The 22301-nt window shown below is 45.8% G+C and overlaps 1 protein-coding gene across 1 annotated transcript; it reads right to left on the minus strand.

The window, feature by feature from the left end:
* Positions 1–1707: 1707 nt before the first annotated feature.
* Positions 1708–20333, minus strand: LOC130485901 (acyl-CoA dehydrogenase family member 11-like). Its single transcript, XM_056859050.1, has 15 exons — positions 20323–20333; positions 19610–19889; positions 18031–18263; positions 17719–17818; positions 16711–16828; positions 14142–14284; positions 13870–14019; positions 13034–13128; positions 11780–11879; positions 9757–9897; positions 9130–9222; positions 6831–6938; positions 5404–5575; positions 4432–4498; positions 1708–1834 (listed from the first exon to the last, which is right to left on the minus strand). The coding sequence occupies exons 1-15, from the start codon at positions 20331–20333 to the stop codon at positions 1708–1710; spliced, it is 1938 nt and encodes a 645-aa protein (XP_056715028.1).
* Between the last annotated feature and the right edge of the window lie 1968 nt (positions 20334–22301).

A 22301-nucleotide genomic window follows, 5' to 3' on the forward strand; every position in this document is an offset into this window, starting at 1 on the left:
AGGCCTGGGTGGCAGGAGCCGCGGCTGCACCCAGCGCGAGTGGCTGGTGCTTGGCCGTGAGAGGGGAGGGCTCGGCGCGGAGGCGCCCGTCCCCAGTTTCTCCCTGGTGGCGGCAGCGCTCCGGGCGCATTCGGAGGGGGCCAGGGCTTGGCCGGGAGAGGGGAGGGCTCAGTGCGGAGGCGCCCGTTCCCAGCTTCTCCCTGGTGGCGGAGGCGTGCTGGCCGCATTCGGAGGGGGCCGGGGCTTGGCCGGGAGAGGGGAGGGCTCGGCGCAGAGGCGCCTGTCCCCAGCCTCTCCCTGGCAGCAGCGGAGGTGCGCCGGGTGCATTCGGAGGGGGACGGGGCTTGGCCGGGAGAGGGGAGGGCTCGGCGCGGTGGCGCCCGTCCCCAGCTTTTCCCTGGCAGCGGCGGAGGTGCGCCGGGTGCATTCGGAGGGGGACGGGGCTTGGCCGGGAGAGGGGAGGGCTCGGCGCGGTGGCGCCCGTCCCTAGCTTTTCCCTGGTGGCGGCCGGGCACATTTGGAGGGAGACGGGCCCCTGCCCAAGGCGGGCCGGGGCAAGGAGGAGACACCCCGGGCCAATAGTCTCCCAGGGGCAGTGGCTGGCCTGACCGGGACCCGCTGGTTCCCCGAGGCGGAAGGGAGGGGAAGAGGCGGCGGCTCGCCGCTGAGCGCCCCTCCCAGTGGGACAGGAGGAGGTGAGGGAACAAGGTGGCGCGGGGTGGCGAGACCCTACGAGGGGGAAGGCGGGGGTTCGGCCTCTCTTTTGGCGTTTGCTGTAATTCTTTCCACAAGACGGTCACTGCTGTGGATGCAGCCATTCTCTCACGCTGCTTGCACCTGTTTTTCTTGATCTTCTGGAAGATCAAACTTGGATTTTTGGAGGGTTTCACTCTTCATTTCTGCAATGGCACACTGAAGAGACAATTCTGTTTACAGACTCAGCACAACTTTTTCCCACCAGTAAATCCGCTCACTTTTGGGTGACTTCACAGTCGTGTTGTAAATTGGCTCCTGGTTGCATGTGGAATTTTCTGCTTCATGAATGCCGCAGGAATCTTTATAGTTATTGTTTAGCATTTTTTTAAATTGAGTAGAGCCTTTCTGGTCAAAGTATTGAAACTCCTCTCTGTTTGGTCCATCTGACTTTTTATTTAGTCCAAAAAAATCCGTCCAAAAAAAATCTGCCTTGGCTTTGCAGGATGTCACAGCTACGGTATATTTTTTCTTGTTTTCCTTCCTCTAAAAACTAGGTGCGTCTTATGGTCAGGTGCGTCTTATGGAGCAAAAAATACGGTATATGCCAACTTTCTCTACCACTTAAGGCAGAATCAAACTTCCTTTCCCCTCCCCACACTAGACACCCTGTGAGGTAGGTGAGGCTAAGAGAGGGTGATTCACCCAAGGTCACCCAGCTGGCTTCATGTGTAGGAGAGGGGAAACAAATCCAGTTCACCAGATTAGCCTCTGCCACTCATGTGGAGGAGTGGGGAATCAAACCCGGTTCTCCAGATCAGACTCCACCGCTCCAAACCACTGCTCTTAACCGCTACACCATGCTGGCTCTTAGTCAGCGCTATGAAGCATGCACTCATTAATTCACCCCAACAATCGCTGTTCTATTCATGGCTTTATTTTATCATGTACACAGAACTGTGCCTGCAGCTTTTTTTTATTCCAAGCAGGCACATGGCATGTTTTGATTCTTTGTCACAGTTTTGCTCCCAAAACTGGACATCCATCATAAACTAAAGAGAGATCAAGAAAAACTGCTTCAGTGTTGTATGAGCCAGCTTTTTCTTCTCCGTCTATAGGGCAAAGGTCTTGGTGGCACCACCTGCAAGAAAAGCAGTAAGCATATCCAATTTAAGTTGAAACTGCAATTCAGATTTAAAATTTGTTTTAGTGTTTCTTTGTTGTGATTATATGTTGAACTGGAAAATGATGTTATATCTTTGTCATCAGTATACATAATTCTCAATGTGGCTAAATCTGTGGATATTTAAATCTGGATATTGAAGCCATGGACAGACAAGACAGATCTTTCTACAAAACTGAAAAACACCCAGGTTGGCAGAAAAATCTGAAATCTAAAAATAAACACATACATATTGGAGAGGTTAAAAAAACACCCCAAAATCATAGTAAAGGCACCTGTAGTTTCAAGAAACGCATGTCCTCAGTGGGTGTTGTTTGGCAACCATACAGAATTTCCAGTTTTCGTGCCTTAGTTTCTTTCAGTAAAAGAGGGGGAGGGCTCTTTCCAGGACTTTGGCCTCTGAGGGAGGATTCATTGGAGCCAGCCCAGCAGCAACCACTGGGCAACTTGCTGCCATGTAGAATCATAGAATCATAGAGTTGGAAGGGACCACCAGGGTCATCTAGTCCAACCCCCTGCCCTATGCAGGAAATTAACAACTACCTCCCCCCCACATCCCCAGTGACCCCAACCCTTCCCCAACCATGCAGGATCCCACAATCAAAGCACTCCCGACAGATGGCCATCCAGCCTCTGCTTAAAGACCTCCAAAGACAGCGACTCCACCACCCTCCGAGGCAGTGCATTCCACCATCGAACAGCCCTCACCATCAGGAAGTTCTTCCTACTGTTTAGGTGGAATCGCTTTTCTCTTAGTTTAAATCCATTACTCTGTGTCCTAGTCTCTGGAGCAACAGAGAACAAGCTAGTTCCCTCATCACCATGACATCCCTTCAAATATTTAAACATGGCTATCATGTCTCCCCTCAACCTTCTCTTCTCCAAACTAAACAAACCTAACTCCCTAAGTCTCTCCTCATAGGGCATGGATTCCAGACCTTTGACCATTCTGGTCGCCCTCCTCTGGACACGCTCCAACTTGTCAACATCCTTCTTAAATTGTGGAGCCCAAAACTGGACACAATATTCCAAGTGAGGTCTGACCAATGCAGAATACAGTGGTAGTATTACTTCCCTTGATCTAGACACAATACTCCTATTGATGCAGCCCAGAATTGCATTGGCCTTCTTAGCCGCCATATCACACTGTTGACTCATGTTCAGTTTGTGGTCCACTAAGACTCCCAGATCTCTTTCACATGTACTGTTGTCAAGCCAACATTCTCCCATCCTGTACCTGTGACTTATGTTGTTTCTGCCTAGGTGAAGTATCTTACACTTCTTCCTATTGAAATCCATTTTATTACTTATGGCCCAGCTCTCCAGTCTATCAAGGTCATTCTGAACTCTGATCCTATCCTCCGGGGTATTAACTACCCCTCCTAACTTGGTGTCATCTGCAAATTTGATTAGCATGCTCTCTATCCCATCATCCAAGTCATCTATAAAAATATTAAATAGTACCGGTCCCAGGACAGACCCCTGTGGCACCCCACTGGTCACTCCTCTCCAGGATGAAGTTGTGCCATTAATGAGCACCCTTTGGGTTCGGTTGGTCAACCAATTACCAATCCACCTAACAGTAGCAGTGTCCAGCCCACATTTTACTAGCTTTGTTTCAAGAAGTTCATGGGGGACTTTATCAAAGGCTTTGCTGAAATCAAGGTACACTACATCTACAAGCATTCCCTTCATCTACCCTACTTGTCACTCTAAAAAAGATATGAGATTAGTTTGGCATGACCTGTTTTTGAGAAACCCATGTTGACTGTCAGTGATCACGGCATTTCTTTCTAAGTGTTTACAGACCTTCTGTTTAATTATCTGCTCTAGTATTTTACCTGGTATTGATGTCAGGCTGACTGGGCGATAATTGTTTGGGATTTCTTTTTTCCCTTTTGTAAAGATGGGGACCACATTTGCCCTCCTCTAATTTGCTGGATCTTCTCCTCTTCTCCATGAATTCTCAAAGTGAGGATATGGGGGTTTCCAGGAGAAGGGAATAATGAAATTTCCCCTGCAAGTCTTTGCAGGTCTCTCTTCATTTAATTTTGTACCAGACCATAGAGAGTGGATTTTAAAAAATCCACACAATAGGTCCAGATATAGGTGGGGAGATTTTCTTACAAGCTTGATGAAACCACAGGTTACAGAAGAAGGTATGTAGTTGGAAGGGAAGGGAGAATGGGAGACAGGCTGCAACCAATGCCAGAGGGGAGGCAAAGATGAAATGTAAGAGGAAGAGGGAAAGGAGAATCTGTTTGCATCCCCTTTCCACCAGTATTACATAGCCCATTGTCTCAGACCCTCTTTGAGACTAACCATCATGCTCTTCGGTCTTTCTCTCCTGCAGCGCACACCCCTTCTGCCTCTAGGCCCCTGGGAGAAGGTTTGTTCCAATCAAATAGCCCTCCTTCATCCTTCACAACAGCTGTATGGACTTCAGTATTTCACGACTGTCGCTGTCCTTCAGTGGCATCACAGCAGCTCAGTCAATTGTGGGGGGGATGTGACTTGACAGCAAAAAAAGGGAGGGAATTAGGTATATTTGGTACCTCTGAGCAGTAACGATGTCTGTAGTTGAGGCACTGGGTCTGGCGGCATACTCCAGCAAAAGCACTCCTGCAAGCAGTAAATGTATTATTAATGTTTCCAAACTAGATTAACAGTCCGTTATTCCAAGATATCTACCACATGCAGCTTAATTACTCTGGCATATGTGGGCTTTTTATAGTCCAACGATTTAGCCCCCTCCATCTAAGGGCAGGGTGTCATCAAAGCAGCAGTACTCCAAGTTCTGGTGCAGTCTCCTTCATGGATGCTTTGTGACAAATCTGATTCTGTGGGCAAAAGCTTTACAGCAGCTTGGGAACAGGCCAGGGTAATGAGGGCAAGCTTTCCTATGGAAGCGGTGGCAGTAGCTTAAATACAATTCTGTGTCTAGTGTATAATGCTCTCCTCCCCTAACACTGCACAATGATTATTTTAAAGTAACTGTGGACATACGTCTACAAAGCAGGGGATCTTCTCAAGGAGGTGTGAAAAGGGCCTGAATGTGATGCAAAGAATGGAATCTCTTAGAAGAACCTGAAAGAAACCCTGCTACTAGAAATAGAGCCTTCCTCCAACGTGTACTGGGGAGTGTTCAAAAAGAATCAAGTCAGTTGCACAAAGTTTCCTTATGTTCTTGATGCTAACAAGAGTCTCAGTTTCTAAATAAAACCAGCACAGCATGTGATGGGGTACAACAAAATGGATTATCTGTTCACTTGTTAGAAGTATGCAAATGAGTTGGTGCAAAGCTGAGTTTCTGGGGAATAAGCAGGAAACCTACTGAGAGTTTTTTCATTCAAGTTCCTAGAAATGTGATTTGATTTCTAATAACCTGAATGATGCATGCATGATCTCCTGTTCCTGTAAGCCACAGATGTGAGCTTAAGAGCCATATGTTGCCTGTGACAAGTAATTTTTGACATTTCTGAATTTTAGTAACTGGCAAAGGGTTACTTTAACTGTATCCTCCTTACCTCCATATATCCGGGCTAGAGTGTAGGCAAAGTCTCTTGCTGCTAGCTGCATTCCTGCGTCCACCTTTGAGCCTGCTTTCTGAACAAACTGTCCAAGCTTGTGGAGAGCACTTTGAGCTGCTTGTACAGAAGGCTTCAGTTCAGAGACGCTGACAGCCGCCTCCATCTTGGCCTGCAAGGAAATCACACAGGTTGCGTTTCCAAAGATCTGCTGCTATTGGCCAACCCCAGTCATTGTAACTAGGAGCTGCTTTGAAGAAAGTGCCATTTATTTTGTTATCTGTACACCAAGGTTCTGTTTGGCTATCCTGGCTCATAGCTATTTTTCAGCTTATTCTCCATGTATTAATCTAATATTTAAAAAAACTTTCTAAAGGCCAGCACCATAGTCTCTTGTAGTAATACCTATGAGGCAGTTTCTTATTTTTACACAGATTTTCACTACTTCTTCCTCTGAAATGTAAAAAGTATACTGGGGGCCCATCTTCCACCGCTAAATGATACTGTCTATCTCGCTGCATTATATTCTGGTTAAGACTGGAGTTCTGAAAAGGAGTTGGCTTCTGACTTTAGACCATAAGAGTGGAAGTGTGTCAGAAGGTTGCCTTGGGAAAACTTACCGTACATTGTGCTTTTTTGCTCTTCTCATTTCTAGTTCCAGATGTGTCAGTCATACTAATGTGCTAAAGTGACTGCCAAGCAGTGGGTCATTGTGCTTCCTACTTGCAAGACTGAGACCAAGCCAGTAAAGTATCCCTGCTAACCCAGCTTTCTGTTCTCTAGAGACGTCTTCCCCCAAGAGATGCTATATGGAATCTTGACTGCTATTGTTAACGCAAAATTGAATGCACTGCACAGAGCAACATGATCTTTCTATCTGTGACTTATTGCAGCAGCCCAATAGAACCCACAAAATAATTCTAACCATTTCTTTAAGAAGACAAACTTAACAGGGCCCTAGGTTGTTCGCTTACAGCACCTCAGTGCTAGCTTTAAAGCCAAGAAAGCTGCTTGGATTTCATTGGCAGCTGATTTGGTCCATTGCTGCTAGGTTCATTTGCAAACTGAAAAGCATGCCCAGCAGAGACACAAGTGACAACCCCCAAAGCCAGCGTGGTGTAGTGGTTAAGAGTGGTGGACACTAATCTGGAGAACTGGGTTTGATTCCCCACTCCTCCACATGAGTGGCGGGGGCTAATCTGGTGAACCTGGTTGGTTTCCTCACTCCTACTCATGAAGCCAGCTGGGTGACCTTTCTGGGTCACATTCTCTCAACCCCACCTACCTTACAGGGTATCAGTTGTGTGGAGGGGAAAGGAAGGTGATTGTAAGCTGGCTTGAGTCTTCCTTAAGTGGCAGAGAAAGTCGGCATATAAAAACCAACTCTTCTTCTACTTCTAAGGCAGAATTGAATAGCATACGCTCACCTGTGCAGAAGAGAAAAATGCATCCAGCACCTTTCCTTGACTTTTGATGAGGGAGCGCAGGACATCCAAGGAAAGGATATTGGTTGTTCCTTCCCAGATGGTCAGCACCTGTTACGGGAAGGGAGGTACAGAGCTAGAGCTGTTCAAGTGAACTGATCATACGGGAAAGTGAGATTCCTTGAGGTTCCCACCCACAGCAGATGAAAAGAAAATAAAGGATACTGAAAAGAGATTGAGCTAGTAAGGGACTGGAGAGTAAGAAAAGCTGCAAGCCCCTCCTGACAGATTCTATTCGTGGGAATCTTTCCTCTGTGGAGTGAATGATGAGGGGAAACCTTGGGGGCATACCGTTATACTACTGCCATAGAATCAGAGTTGAAAGGGACCACCAGGTCATCTAGTCCAACCCCCTGCACAATGCAGGAATTTCACAACCACTTCCCCCACGCACACACAGTGACCCCTACTCCATGCCCAGAAGATGGCCAAGATGCCCTTCCTCTCATCATCTGCCTAAGTTAATAGAATCAGCATTGCTGACAGATGGCCATCTAGCCTCTGCTAAAAAACCTCCAGGGAAGGAGCACTTACCACCTCCCGAGAAAGCCTGTTCCACTGAGGAACCGCTCTGTTAGAAAGTTCTTCCTAATGTTTAGACGGAAACTCTTCTGATTTAATTCCAGCCCGTTGGTTCTGGCCCAACCTTCTGGGGCAACAGAAAACAACTCAGCACCCTCCTCTATATGACAGCCCTTCAGGTACTTGAAGATGGTTCTCATATCCCCTCTCAGTCTTCTCCTCTTCAGGCTAAACATACCCAGCTCCCTTCAACCTTTCCTCATAGGACTTGGTCTCCAGACCCCTCACCATCTTTGCTGCCCTCCTCTGGACACGTTCCAGCTTATCTACACCTATCTTAAATTGTGGTGCCATGTCTAATAAAGACTTGACAGCTCCCTTCTCCAGTGCAAAGGCCTTTCAACAGAAGGCTCTTCATAGTGGAGGGGGTGCGTTTGCTTAATCCCTTCTTGCATTCCCTGCTGTAGTATTTCTGCAAGGTAAACAAGATATGAAACTTGAGAGGGAGACAAGCTGCTGGGGGGAAAGCAGCTGGTAGGGGAAAGGTTAAGCATCCCTTTTCTGATTAAACGTACACCCTACTAGGTGTGCTTTGCAGTTGCTGGGGTTTGTTGCACATGGCTGCAGTGCAGTGTGGTGTTTGCCTTTCAGCAGGTGTAAAGTTATACTTGAACTTTGAGCAGACAGGTCTGTGTAACCACTGTAAATGTGGTGTTCACTCTATAGCTCTGAGGAAAAGCCCCCTTTCCATTTTTGCCTGACAAAGTTCAGTAACCCAAAGGCTTACATTTCTCCTGCACCAACAGCCACTTCTTAAAGGTATCAATTATACCCAGCAACAGCTGCGTGCTTAGAACTTCTTAGAAATGGCATCCACAGCAAAGAACTGAAGACGATTTTTTTCTTATTTAAACTGGTGTTAATCAGAATACCTGGTTAATTGTGAATCAGATGCAATCCTTTCGTATCAGTGCTATTTATTCTCAGCCAATGTTATTCATAACGTTTCGGAGTGAAGAGAAGATATAGAGAATATCGGTTCGCAGAACTGGGCCAGTTCTAGCGGGATCTTAGAACTGGGTGGCAATGCACTCTTGGACAGCGGTGGCAGGGTGTGTTTTATGCTTTTTTTTTCTCTGGGAGAAAGATCAAGCTGCACTGACTTGCTCAACGCTCCAACGTTCCAGCAATCCTTTGATAATCCTAGTGCTTTTATTTTTTTAAAAAGTAACAACCCATGGCAAATGGATGCGGGAGTAAAAGAGGGGAGGGAAGATGGGTTACACAGCTGACTACAGAGGGGCGAAGAAATATGCAACTTTTTAAAGGTATACGCTCCTCAGGGGAAAACGATCCTGAAACGGAGAAAGTGGAAACATCGTGCTATCAGCGTATGTTGAAAGCACGGACATTTGGCGCTTTCAAATCATTTCCAGGACCATGGGGTGCAATCAGACAAATATAAGATGTTTGTTTAAATGTTGTTTATTGTTAGTGCGTTAACCCCCCCAAGGGGTTACTGGCAGTGTTTTAATATAAGCTACCTTGAGCCGGTCTCTGGATGTGAAGCACATATATATTCCAAATAGATGAACACAACACAAAACACTGGAGCCTCATAATGAAGACCTTTCTCCTCTTTTTCTGACCCTGTAACATTTCAAGAAGCAGTTCAGAGGGAAAAAATGAGAGACCACATTACTAGGTGGTGTTTCCTTACCTGGGCATCCCGGAGAGTGACTGGCAGGCCTGTGTCTTCTATGTAGCCCTGCCCTCCGAAACACTCCAGCCCTTCTGAGATAACAGCGATAACCTGCAAAATGGAACTGTGATGTGTGTGTATATCCCCATATAGTTTGTAGACCAGGAGATCATGTCTCTACACGCAGCTGTCCTACTACTTAAGTTTGGTTCATGGACATGTATTGGATGTGATGCGCATGGTACCTGCTACGTGCAGTCAAGGGATGGGACAGGCGCAATACAGCAGCTCCACAATGCAGTCTGTTGTTCACAGCATGGAAACAGTTATTTTTATTAAAATATTTATACCCTGCCTTTCCTCTTGGATTAAGGTATACAGAAGAGAGATGGGTGAAACTTCATCAAAAAGCAGACCTAGACTGAGCCCAGACAAGAGAAGGCTGAAGGAATTGTCCCTGCTAGCATTTTGTCCTTAAGTATGAACATACAACCAAACCAGCGGTGAGGCACTGAATAGGATATTTTAATAGTAATTTTAAGAATATGTGGTTCACTTTTCACCTGTGGTTTTTACTACTTTCCTTTATGCCTTGGAGTGGAGAACACAAGAGGAAAGCGCCAAGTTTAGGATGTGGAACACTACCTGTTTACCCGTGTAAAGTTTTGCAACTGGAGTGAGCAACCTGAGCATGTGCTGGTCCTGCTCAGTGGCCATGTTGGTTTCCTCCAACCCAAGCAGTCTGCTCATCCCCATGAGGAGGAGGAATGCTCCTCGGGCTTGCACCTGTGAAGTCAAGAAAGCTGGTGACCACTTGTGCGATACAGGATCTGCCCCCCCCCCCAAAAAAAAGATTAAAACAGAGAACTAAGCAGTCTCCATCTGATCAGAACCGAGCTAAAAATACAGATACTGTTTATATTGGGAGGACTGGACCTCACCAACTACCTCTGCATTAAAAGACAAATGTGCTAATCTAACATGGAAAACATTGCCTCGCAAACGCTCTGAATCGTCCAACAAATAAGAACCTAAGAAAGGCCATGCTGGATCAGACCAAGGTCCATCAAGTCCAGCAGTCTGTTCGCACAGTGGCCAACCAGGTGCCTCTACAAAGCCCACAAACAAGACAACTGCAGCAGCACTGTCCTGCCTGTGTTCCAATACACCATGCTGTTCTATTATGAAGTATAGCTACTGGCCATGCATACTATCAACTGTCCCCACCCCCCCAGCAATGCTGACATCTATATAGACTTTTTTTTTAGTTTTCAGACTACCGTATATACCCGTGTATAAGCCGACCCGCGTATAAGCCGAGATGCCTAATTTCTCCCAAAAAATGGGGAAAAATTAGGCACCCGTGTATAAGCCGAGGGTCGGCTTATAACCCCTCCCCTCCCCCCGCAGGCTTACCCGACCGGGCTCCTGGCGGCGGGAAGCGGCGGATCCGGCGGGGGCGGCTTTCCTGCAGCTGCAGGAGGCCCCCCCAGGCCGCTCCTGGCGGTGGGAAGTGGCGCGAGCCTGGCGGCGCAGCCTCCCTGCGGCCGCAGGGGGCCTCTGGAGGCCGCTCCCGGCCGGGAGAAGTTCCCCCCTCCCTCCCCTCCCCTACTGACCTGCGTATAAGCCGAGTTCGGCTTTTTCAGCCCTTTTTTGGCGCTGAAAAACTCGGCTTATATATACGGTATATACGTATATACGGTACTTCATATGCATTCTCTTGGTGATCTTTACAATTGACCATGTATACGAGGCCATTATTCCTGTTTGTGTGTGTGGATGAATGCTATGCACAATGATTTTACAAACGATTAGAGCAAAGCAGGACCTCTCTGAGATCCCAACTGTTGAGTTCACGTGACCCGGTTTCACAAATCACACTCTTAGCCACTGCACTAAATCTAACAGCGATGGTCAGTTTCAGACCTGACAATTTGCTCCTGTATATGAAGGTCAGAAGTCATACATATTGGCATGTATCCACATCAATGAGCAAAGTTTGAAGACGTCCTCCAACCTCAGTGGCTCTTCTTCCAAAGGAAGAACCACTTGAGTTGGAGGAAAGCTTCTTAGGATGGAGGAACCACTTCTAACCTAAGATAGGATACAAGCAATTAGGTTTTTCAATGAGGCGATGGCTATTGACAGCCACTGTTCGGTAGAGTTCAATATGGAACTGAACTGTAGGAAGGTTCCTGATCATGTTCCATGTAGGTTCTCAGAGCAAGGCAGCTGGGAATGATGACTTGAAAAGATACTTAGACACACTGAATTCCGTATTTTGATTGATTGTATAATTGCCTTGTGTGTTACTGGGACTCAGCACCCATAGCTTAAAAGGGGGGATCACAAGAAGCTGATTATAGGCAGACTCATAGAGAGGGCCCGGTTAATTGTCCACTTTTCATCTGCAAAGTAACTCGGCCACTGTTGTTGAAGGCCGCTCAGTGATGATCAGTCCCAACCAAAGAGAGTAGTTTTCCTCCAGCACATCAAGTGAGTGTGTATTGCAGCACAACTGGCAAACACTTTGGTGACCAATCTGCACCCTAATAACCATGAAAGAATAAGATGGTCTCGTTCAATTACAACTCTACATGGTCGCTGGGTTCTTTGCCAGGCATTTCGCCTTATGTAGTCAAGGCAACCAGCCCTTCAGAAGGCTTACCTCCATTCTCGCCAAGGTCTGCATGTGCAAGGGGTGCTCCTTAAGGGGCTTGCCAAAGGCCTCTCTCTTGGTGGCATAGTCCCTTGCCATACTGATCATTCTGGGAATGGGAGTGAAACAAGTCAACAAGGATCCATGCATGCGTTTCATGATCTCATTCTATACTTCAGTTCAGGGATCCCCAAAATGGTGCCTCTGGACACCATGGCACCCGCTGACACCTTTCCTGATACCTGCCAAGTGTTTTTGGAAAGTGGGCAGGACCAGGTGGAGCTTTTGCCCAGGAAGCTTTCGATTGGTCATCAGATATTTGATTGGCTGTGCAGATTGTTAAAAACATTGCTTTGGCAGCAGCTGCCACCACAGCACAATGATCGTCACTGTGTGGCTGAAGGTAAGCTGCGGCAGCCAGCTCCCCCTCTTGTGGCAGCTGTTTCATGGCAGCTGTTTCATGGCAGCCCACCCCACTGGGTCAGAATTCTGAAGGTTCCTGCAGGCTCAAAAAGGTTGAAGGCCCCATGTTAGTTGCAGGTTGCTTTCATGCTCTTTGCTTTATGTCACAGGATAGCTGCAGGTCTGGTCCAAGGTCTTTTCATATCTGAGGAGGAAAATCCCTCCTCATTACCTTTTGATTAAGCCACACCTCAGGCTTTTGGGAAATTCTCCAGTGCAAGGCTCGCTGGGATCAACAGAATGGTGCAAGAGTTGTACCGTGCTCTTGAACAGCACCCATTCGTTTCATTAAGGCTTGTTCAGAAGAATTTGCCAATAGATTGTGCTCCGTGCTGGTTTCTTCATCTCTCACTTTGCCATTTGTAAGGGCACCCAAAATGCAACATCCGAAGCCACGGTCTCACCTATGACCATCACATCTAGAGTCCTACATTTGAGGGATGCAGTTTTCAATGCTCAAAACCTTGCAGAAACATCCTGCCTCCTCATTATTTACATGGCCTGCTGTCAGTGTAACAAACTATTCAGCTTTCAAGAAGAAATATCTTCCGTCTTTTCCTCGAAGGGACGTACCATTAAGCAATTATTTATTTGCAAAGAAATAGGAATGTTAATAGATGAGTTGAACCCTCATTGCATGCAATAAATTAGAAAGCTAGTTCTGAAATTCTACCATGACTTGGATGCCAGGAAGTTTAAAGATGCATTTTCTGAATCAACATTTTGCTGCTATGCTCGGGTCCTTTGGTTCTACCAGAAATTGTGGGGCAGTTGGGGGCAGAAATAGGGGACATAAATTACCTTCTCATACTTGCAACTGCATATATGACATTATGGATCCTCGTGATGGTCAACATGTTAGCAATGGAGGCCACACCCCGACCCAAAGAAGAGATCTGGAAGCATCAAAGCAATAGTTTAGAATGAGTTCTGGATGCTCTGTCAAGAATAGGGTAGCACATGAAATCTCTTTGCTCCCCCTTTATTATCTAAGCAGTTGAAGCCCTATCTAAATCTTCACCCTGGGCATGACCCATAAAAAGAGTGGTGGAAACCACCCCCCCAAATTCTGCAGCCATAATTATGCAAATTGAGAACATTTGCCCAGGTAAATGCATTTTTATACTCAAGATCAAAGATGGAAGGGAGGGTCAAGTGTGGATTGTAGGCTATGAAAGTAAGGAAAGGGAAAGGGAGAGCAGTTTTAAAAACATAAAGCCTTCAATGTACCTTGATTATTTTAAAAAATGCAGTATGTTGTACAGATGTGAGTGATGAAAGAGTATGATCACGGATGGAGTACAAGTTACATGGAAGCTGCGCAGGATGCTGAATCTCTCACACACATAAATACAAGCACACACACAAAGTCCTTCCTCTGGATTCTGGAAGATTTCACTAGGCACCTAGTTAAATGGTCTTTTCAAGTGGCAACTCACTTCTCCTAAAATAAAAATATACAATCTGGAGCATGCTGCATTCATCACTGGCTATCAGGCTCAGCACCTGCATAGTTGCCCTTCGTATGCACAAAACTCACAGAGACCTTGTTCTTCTTAAAAGTTGCTCATCTCACTGAGTTAGGCAGAAGAGATAGAATGGTTAGGGCCTAATATTTTCCCCCTTGTTTGGCTTACCCGGTGTGCCCTGGCTCCATTTAGGAAGAGCTCAGCGGTTAGCACTGGCTTCGAGCCCAGCTTTTCCTTCAGCCGTTGTATCTGGATCCCATTTAGCATCCCTTCCTTATCTCGTGTTTCCAGGTAGAACAAAGATAAGCCTTTGGAGCCCTGCATCCAGAAAGATGCTCACATGAGAAAACCCTGTCAGGTAGTAATTGAGGACAATAGGAAATATACTACTGCTTATGTGTATATCTCTACGACTATCTCGTTTCTCCCAGGAAACTGACCTGTTCTATCTGCCCCTCAGCAGTCATGGCCCTTGCCAGGGTCAGACTTATGTCCGAGTCAGTGGCTGATGAAAACCATTTCAAACCATGGAGGGTGTAGGTGCCATTAGGCAGCTCCCGGGCAACTGTCTCAGTGCCATTACCTGCAAGAAAAGAATGAAGAAGAGTTGGTTTTTATATGCCATCTGTCTCTACCATTTAAGGAAGACTCAAACCGGCTTACGATCACCTTCCCTTCCCCACAACAAACACCCTGTGAGGTAGGTGGGGCTGAGAGTGTGACTAACTCAAGGTCACCCAGCTGGCTTTGTGCATAGGAAATAAATTCAGTTCACCAGATTAGCGTTAGCCGCTTGTGTGGAGGAGTGGGGAATCAAACCTGGTTCTCCAGATCAGACTCCACCGCTCCAAACCACCGCTCTTAACCATTACACCACGCTGGCTCTCACAATGCAGGATCCTAGCTGCTGGGAATCTTTCTAGCTGAACAACACTGGCTGGAAATTGAGGAAGGAAATATTACTGGTTGTTTCATGTCATATCAAACTTGTGTTTGTGCAAAGTGCTGTCAAGTTGCAGCCTGCTTATAGCAATCTTAGCAAGGGGTTTTCAGGGCAAGTGAGAAGCAGAGGTGGTTTGCCATTGCCTTCCTCTGCAGAGTCTTCCTTGGTGGTCTCCCGAGTACTGACCCTGCTTAGCAAGATCTGATAAGATCAGGCTATACCATGCTGACTTCCCTCATATCAATCTTAGGTTAAACATATGTAGAATGTGCAAAGCACAAGGTTTGCCATTGTCAAGAAGTTGAGGTCCCTCAATTTCTTGGGGTTCATGATTTCCTTGGTTCAGGCCTGGAGGCCTATGAGTTTTGTGCTATTGGGATGTTAGAACAGTAAAATAGTTCCATGTTGAAACCTGCTTCTGGGGAGGGAATAAGATAGGCATCCAGCTGCTGCTCGCTGAAGCCTCCTCTCCCCTTTTTGGAATGCAAGGCCATGCGTTGTCACGGTAACTAATCGGTCAGCCACTACCTTAATGTTTGTGACGACATTCAGGTGCAGGGAGTTCTGCAGGCTTCACCACCTGTGTGAGCAGCAACTCTTGTCTATTTGCCTAATTGGGTCCCTTTGCCTGGTGGAGGCTGGCAAGGTGCCCTGCAAGTGGAAAGATTGTTTGCATTCTGACCCAGATAGGAGCCTCCCACTCCTCAGAGCTAGGCACTGAGGGCTGGAACTCCTTGACAGCCATATCGTAATCAGCACCAACATTCTCATGATGCTTGCTGCAAGACTAGAAGATGTATGACTCGGGACAGCAGCTTGGGGCCTTGGAGGACCAAGTTTCACTACTGACATGGGATGGTTGTATGGTTTTGGGTAAGTTATGCATTTCTTAATTATTCCTATGCACACATATGCAAAAGGCACACGTAAAAATTAAGATGGGTTGCCCCTAGGGATGTTGCCCTGTGTGGCCAGTGAGATTCCCCTGCTCCTTTGGGGGTTCTCCACATGACATCTTGCTCATTCCAAGCAGGAATAATGTGGCTCCTGGGATTTTCTCCTGTAAGACAGGGGAAAGGAAACACCTCCTTTGCTCCAACTTAAAACAGTGGGGTGGCTGCAGCACAGCCTCTGTATGGAAGATCTGACTACAGCCAATCTGGAGAGGGGGCTGGAGCTGAGCTCTGCCTTCACAGTGGCCAAGCTAAGCTCTGTTTTGCTCCCCAGCCCTTTAATGAGCTCTTCTTGGTTGTTTTTCCCAGTTGAGCCACAATGTTCCTTTAACCACAGCTGAGCTGTGAAGGGGGAAAGGGGTGTTGCTCAGCATACATGTGTGTGTGATTGTCGTACCCTCAGTGCTTTCTTCACTAACACAAATAACAAACGGGAGGGGCATGAGTGGTGGTGGCGGCGGCATGGATAGAAGTGAGCAGTATGGAACCCATCCCCTCCTGTCTCCATCCCATTTACTTCTTCCACAGCATGGGCACCGTTTGTGAATCCATTTGAAGTGTCCCTAAAACAATTTGGTGTGCTCCATTTGGAATGCCCCAGGTGCTTCTGGGAAGGGCCCTGCAATGTCACTTCGGGTCATGTAACCAGAAGTAATGTTGTACATTGCTGGGACACTAGTAATCCCCCCCCCAAAAAAAACTCTATGGTTGTACCATAGAGTTTTAGGAGATTTCTAGAACATCATGGTGACACATGACATCACTTCCAGTTATGCAATCTGAAGTGACGTTGCAAGCCCTCTCGAAACCTCCTGGAGCACTCCAAATAGTTTTAGGGCATCACTTTTTGGGCCAAATTTCTCTTGCTGCTGCTATAGCGGGAGACCTGGTCTCTCTACATAAACAGTATCCCAAAGAAGTAGAAACAAATAGTTGGAGGGGGGAAGAATAAAATTACACAGAATACTATCTTTAGAAAACGTAAATGCAGTTGATGGCATAAATGTGGATCCTCAAATAAACCCTCATTGGCTTTTTGAAATTTTTTGATTTTGTGGCAGAACGAGCAGGAAGAAGAGGTCTGGTGGTCTTCCCACTTTACGGCATGCTTACCTACATCAGAACCTCCTTTGCGTTCAGTCATCCACTGGCCAGAGGTCCAGAACTTCCTGGGGTCATGCGATGTTAAGTTGGCATAGGCTTCTTGCACAGGCCTGGAGATACCTAAGGACTGTTAGCGGAGGGTGGGGTGGAACAGGAAAAACCCCGGATTTCCTTAGATGTGGAAAATGTCCCCAAATCAACTGGGGTGTGTTTCAGTGCCTAAATGCAACTACTAGGACCATGGGAGTGAAACAGACATAGTCAGAATGGTGAAGTGATTTCATTTCAGGTGCACACAGGCCCACAATCCCATCCTCTTCAATGGGAAAGGGAAGGTAGGGTACACTTCAGACAACCCCTTTTGTGAACATTCCCTGGAGGTTTTTAAGCAGAGGTTAGATGGCCATCTGTCAGCAATGCTGATTCTATTACCTTAGGCAGATCATAAGAGGGAGGGCATCTTCTGTGCATGGAGTATGGGTCACTGGGGGTGTGGTTGGAGAGGTTGTGAATGTCCTGCATTGTGCAGGTGTTGAACTAGATGACCCTGGTAGTCTCTTCCAACTCTATGATTCTATTCTATGATGAGCTGAATCAGCATGCCTGACACCCACAATATACACACAGTGTTCTAATTCTTGTGCTGATCCCAGCATGTAAGTCATGACCACTTAGGGTCCCTGTTGGGGAGAAAGGCAGGGTATAAATGAAATAAATAAATATATAACAAATCCTGCCTGCTACTGTTCATATTTCTCCAATGAAATACTTTCCTGCCTCTAACTCCCCCGCCCACAAACACACACACACATGTACACTTTGATGCTGGGACACAGCTAGCTAGAACAGCCTAAGAAAGATTTGTTTGGATCCCAGTTGCCCTGAGGAACAGATTGTTTCCCATTTCCTCACAGGATCAGAGTGAACTATTCTGTTATTTGCAAAGAAGCATTTTGAGCCGCTGCAGCTTACTTTTTCATGAATGTAAAAACGATACCCTGCAGGCTGGAGTCTCACCTCAATTACTTTCGCTGCTCCATCAGTCATGGCCAGAGGACATGTGAAGAAACCAGCAGAAGGTGCATATAGGTAGAGTTTGGCTACCTGATAAACTCGGCTGCAAAAATCAGAAACACAAGATGCCTCCCTAAGTTTAGTGATACCAAGTATTAAGATCTTCAACCACAGACAGAATACAACCGGGAAACTTTTGTACTTTGAGAACACTAGTCTGAATGATATTGGGGATATATAGACCCATGCATGATTATTTGCCTTGAGATGTAGCTAACTACAAGGCTGCAGGGGCCAACCAGATCCATATTTTACCTCCAGCTGGAGTATCGCCTCTCGTAAGCCTCAGCAATCAGCCCCTCTTTGGCTGAGATCTCCTTCATCTTCTTCCAGGCTGCACAGGTGATAATTTGGTCGACACGCCGGCCCCAGGCATCAAACTGCTGCAGCCTCGGAGGGTTTAACTCACACTCGCGTCCCAAGGCGTCAATTTCATTCTTCACACGAGCCCCAAACCTCTCAAGGTCAACATTAATCTCAGTGAACACCTACAAATTAGGAGTGTAAATGTTCTGGGGAGGCCGGAAGCAACAGTAAATATTTGGCAGTGATAAAAGCAGCTACTGAATTTACCTTTGCTCTGTAATGTGTGCCTGGGTCTAAAGCAGCTTCTCTACGAAATGATGCTGAACATGTTGGAACACCTTTCATAAGGTACTTGATGCTAGTACGAGGCCCATGTATTTGCACCCTCGTCTGCTCAAGAATTAAGCTCCTTCAAAGAAACTCTGCCTCTGCCTTGACAGAGGTTTAATTTCTTATCTCCATTACTCCTTTGCTATATTCACCAAGCCGAAATGAATGCTTAGCTGATCACAACACTGATTGATGTAACTATGCCAATAGGGGAAGTTTTTTTTATTTTGTTTGTTTGTTTACTTAGAAAGTCAGACTTGAAAACTGATGCCTTGCAAGTGAGTGATTTGACCCTACGTTTACTAGAAAGTGAGTTTACTCTGTATTTGTAAATTGGGAAGATGGGACTGGTGATTTGAGATGTCAACTGTAATACTCCAGGTATTTCACAACCCAGAGCTGGCAACTCTACTTCTGCCAGCTCCGGGTTGGGAAATAAGGTATTCTGCCAGCTCTGGGTTGGGAAATAAGGTAGGGCTGCCAGCTCCAGGTTGTGAAATACCTGGAGATATTGGGGGTGGAGCCTGATGAGGATGGGGTTTGGAGGGGGAGGGGTTTCAGTGGGGTAAAATGCAATACAATCCCCCATTTTCTCCTAGTAAACTGATCTCCGCCATTCTCTCCAAGTAAACATAGGACAAAAGGGGCATTTTCCACTGACAAAATTGATTGTGATTTTTTTCAATAAATTACAGTTTGTTCTAGGAAAGATATTATTGTTGGTAAAGATCCTCTTCCTAAGTCCTGCTCTCTGTGGAGATAAGGCAATCAAAGATGGGGCTTTTTCAGTTGTGGTGCTTTGCCTTTGGAATAACCTCCTTTTTGAGGCTTGTTTTGCACATACTTCACTGTCCTTTAAATACCAAGTCAAAATATTTTTCTTTACCCAGGCTTGTAACTGAAGGGTTCCATCTCTTAAAGCTGTTTTTATGATCTGCTTCTAGATAGGGGGTTGTTTTATGCATTAGGCTACTAAATCTGTGTGTCAGGAAGGCAGTGATCCTTCATATGATCAGGGTGTTAAACAGGTATATCTTCTTCATATATGTACTATTGGAGCTTATATAAAGATTGCCAAGCTAATTTATATGAAGGGCTTTGGAGAATCAAAAGTCATACATATAAGAATTAAGTATTATTATTGAAGTATACCCATGTATGTTTCCCCCAACATAACATAAAATATAATAAACCAAACCTTGGGTGGTAGATGTGACTTCAGATAAGCCTGAAGAAAAGTATCTTCCAGATATGGGTTTCCAAGCTGGGGTGGTTCTTGACAAAAGATCCCAGCTTTTGCTCTGGCAAACAATGATCTTGGATGTTGTCTGGTATATGCATCCATGGCCTCAGTTTGTAGACTCCGCTTTTTAGACAGCTGGATTCCTCTATGTTCCAAGATCCAATACCAATCTTTGCAATTTGACAGCCTCAGTTTATAAGAATTCCAGATGGACGAGTGACCAATAGAATGGATCCTTCGAAACACACAGGCTGCAGGTTTGAGTTCTGAGAATTCAGGTATGCAGGTATAGCCTACACAGTTGTGTATAGAAGGTCGCTGGATGAGCTTCGGACTACTGAACCACTCAGAGACTCTAAAGTGGCTTTTGTCTTGCCCCTCCCCTAGTATACAAGCAGCTCTACAACTAGGGGAACCGGCCCTGCTTCTCCCTGCCTGTCAGCTGTTGGGCAACTAGAGGGATGGGGGAAGAAGCAGCCAGCATTTAAAGCTGCCTTTATGTTTCTCGCATGTGCACACTACCAGCTAAAGAAGGGCTGAAATGTGCTTCAGGCAGAATATATGGATTCAGTTTTAGTCCCATAACTGCATCATCAGCTAGCAATTAGCACTCACAACAACCCTCTGAGGTAGGTTAGATGTGAAAGCATGACAAGCACTCAACTCACGCGAGTTTCATGTTCAGCTTCCGAACCCAGGCCTCGCCAAACCAAGCCCAACACACTGACCACTACACCACATTGGCATTCACTAGTGGACTTAAATTGGGGCGACCAACGTGGGCTTGAATTTTCCCTTCAGCCCTGAAGCTGGAGGGTTGTTGTGAGAGGGAGTGAATGGGATAATTCAATCCAGGTAAAACCACCCCAACTCCTTGGAGGAAAAGGGGTGCCGTAATAATACAGACTGGCCATTTATGCATGGGAGGTTTCGCCTGGGATTTGTCGCTCTCTAGATGCACATTTCCCTAGGGTTGCCAGGTCCCTCTTTGCCAAGGGCGGGAGGTTTTGGGGGCGGAGCCTGAGCAGGGCGGGGTTTGGGGAGGGACTTCAATGCTTAATTCCTGGGAGTATATGACTGCAATGCCATAGAGTCCAATTGCCAAAGCGGCCATTTTCTCCCGGTGAACCCAGATAAGCCTCTCTATCAGCTGCAGATCAGTTGTAACAGATCGCCAGCCTGTACCTGGAGGTTGGAAGGAATCCAGACAGCACTCACACGATATATATTAAAGTACTAATTTATAAAGGTGAGGGAAGGTGCAAAAGTGAACAATATATACAACAAGGTAATAACCAGATACACATATAGATATCAATAGCAGTCCAGCAGCAAAAAAGTTCTATGTATAAATATCCTGGGAGTCAGGTAAGTCAACGTCAATTCCTGAGTGTCCTGAGTAACAGGTAAGAAAATTTTTATACTCAAATATGGACTTCTTTCGATGTTGTAAGTTGCTGGAAAGCGGAGTCCCAGGCAGGAGCCACGGAGGGAAGCTGTTAGGACGTGTTGTCTAGATCCAAATCACGTTTCGCTCATGGCTTCATCAGCTATCTGTATCTTTTATCCAGGCTGAGTCTGAAATAAGGATGGGAAGTTGTCTCCTGGGAGGCAAGCAAGCCGCTTCTTCTCTGGCAGCCGTCCTGGTTCTCCAGACGCCCTCTGAGAACCAGGACGGTTCATTGACTTCTCCTCCCCCTCCTCTATCTCTTTAGTATCTCTCTTCTCCCCTTTGCATTCAAATTCTAATTCATTATATGTCATTTATATATTTAATTACCTATCTCATGGTCTTAAAAACTAAGTTTATCATTATTTCTACTTTAATCACTTGAATTAGCTCAAAACATAACCTTTGACACTTCCCAAACTAAATTAATTTACGCAATATGTTGTCCAAGCCTCCCATTCTCCCACAAATTCCATATTTTCCTTCTGATTTACTAATGCTGTTTTTTTATAACGTTTTCAAACTCTTAACACAACGGTGGGACTAGGTAGAAAGTGCGAACAGTATTTTTTTTGTAACGTTTTCAAACTCTTAACACAACGGTGGGGCTAGGTAGAAAGTGCGAACAGTATTTTTTTTATGTTTTCCAACTCTTACCACAACGGTAGGAATAGGTAGAAAGTGCAAACAGTATTTTTTTTTATAACGTTTTCAAACACTTACCACAACGGTGGGAATAGGTAGAAAGTGCACAGTATTTTTTTTTATAACGTTTTCAAACACTTACCACAACGGTGGGAATAGGTAGGAAGTGCGAACAGTATTTTTTTAATAACATTTTCAAACTCTTACCACAACGCTGGGAATAGGTAGGAAGTGCGAACAGTATTTTTTTTAATAACGTTTTCAAACTCTTACCACAACGGTGGGACTAGGTAGAAAGTGCGAACAGTATTTTTTTTGTAACGTTTTCAAACTCTTAACACAACGGTGGGGCTAGGTAGAAAGTGCGAACAGTATTTTTTTTATGTTTTCCAACTCTTACCACAACGGTGGGAATAGGTAGAAAGTGCAAACAGTATTTTTTTTTATAACGTTTTCAAACACTTACCACAACGGTGGGAATAGGTAGAAAGTGCACAGTATTTTTTTTTATAACGTTTTCAAACACTTACCACAACGGTGGGAATAGGTAGG

The sequence above is a fragment of the Euleptes europaea genome, chromosome 13, assembly GCF_029931775.1.
Source record: "Euleptes europaea isolate rEulEur1 chromosome 13, rEulEur1.hap1, whole genome shotgun sequence".
In the NCBI taxonomy this organism is placed as follows: Eukaryota; Metazoa; Chordata; class Lepidosauria; order Squamata; family Sphaerodactylidae; genus Euleptes; species Euleptes europaea.

What these genes read in the sequence shown, in the direction of transcription:
- LOC130485901 (XM_056859050.1), bottom strand. An exon ending in AGACCTTGGCGAGAATGGAG is followed by an intron (nt 9,898 to 11,779) that starts GTAAGCCTTCTG and finishes TTGACTTCACAG; the next exon opens with GTGCAAGCCCGAGGAGCATT. An exon ending in TCACTCTCCGGGATGCCCAG is followed by an intron (nt 6,939 to 9,129) that starts GTAAGGAAACAC and finishes TTCCCGTAACAG; the next exon opens with GTGCTGACCATCTGGGAAGG.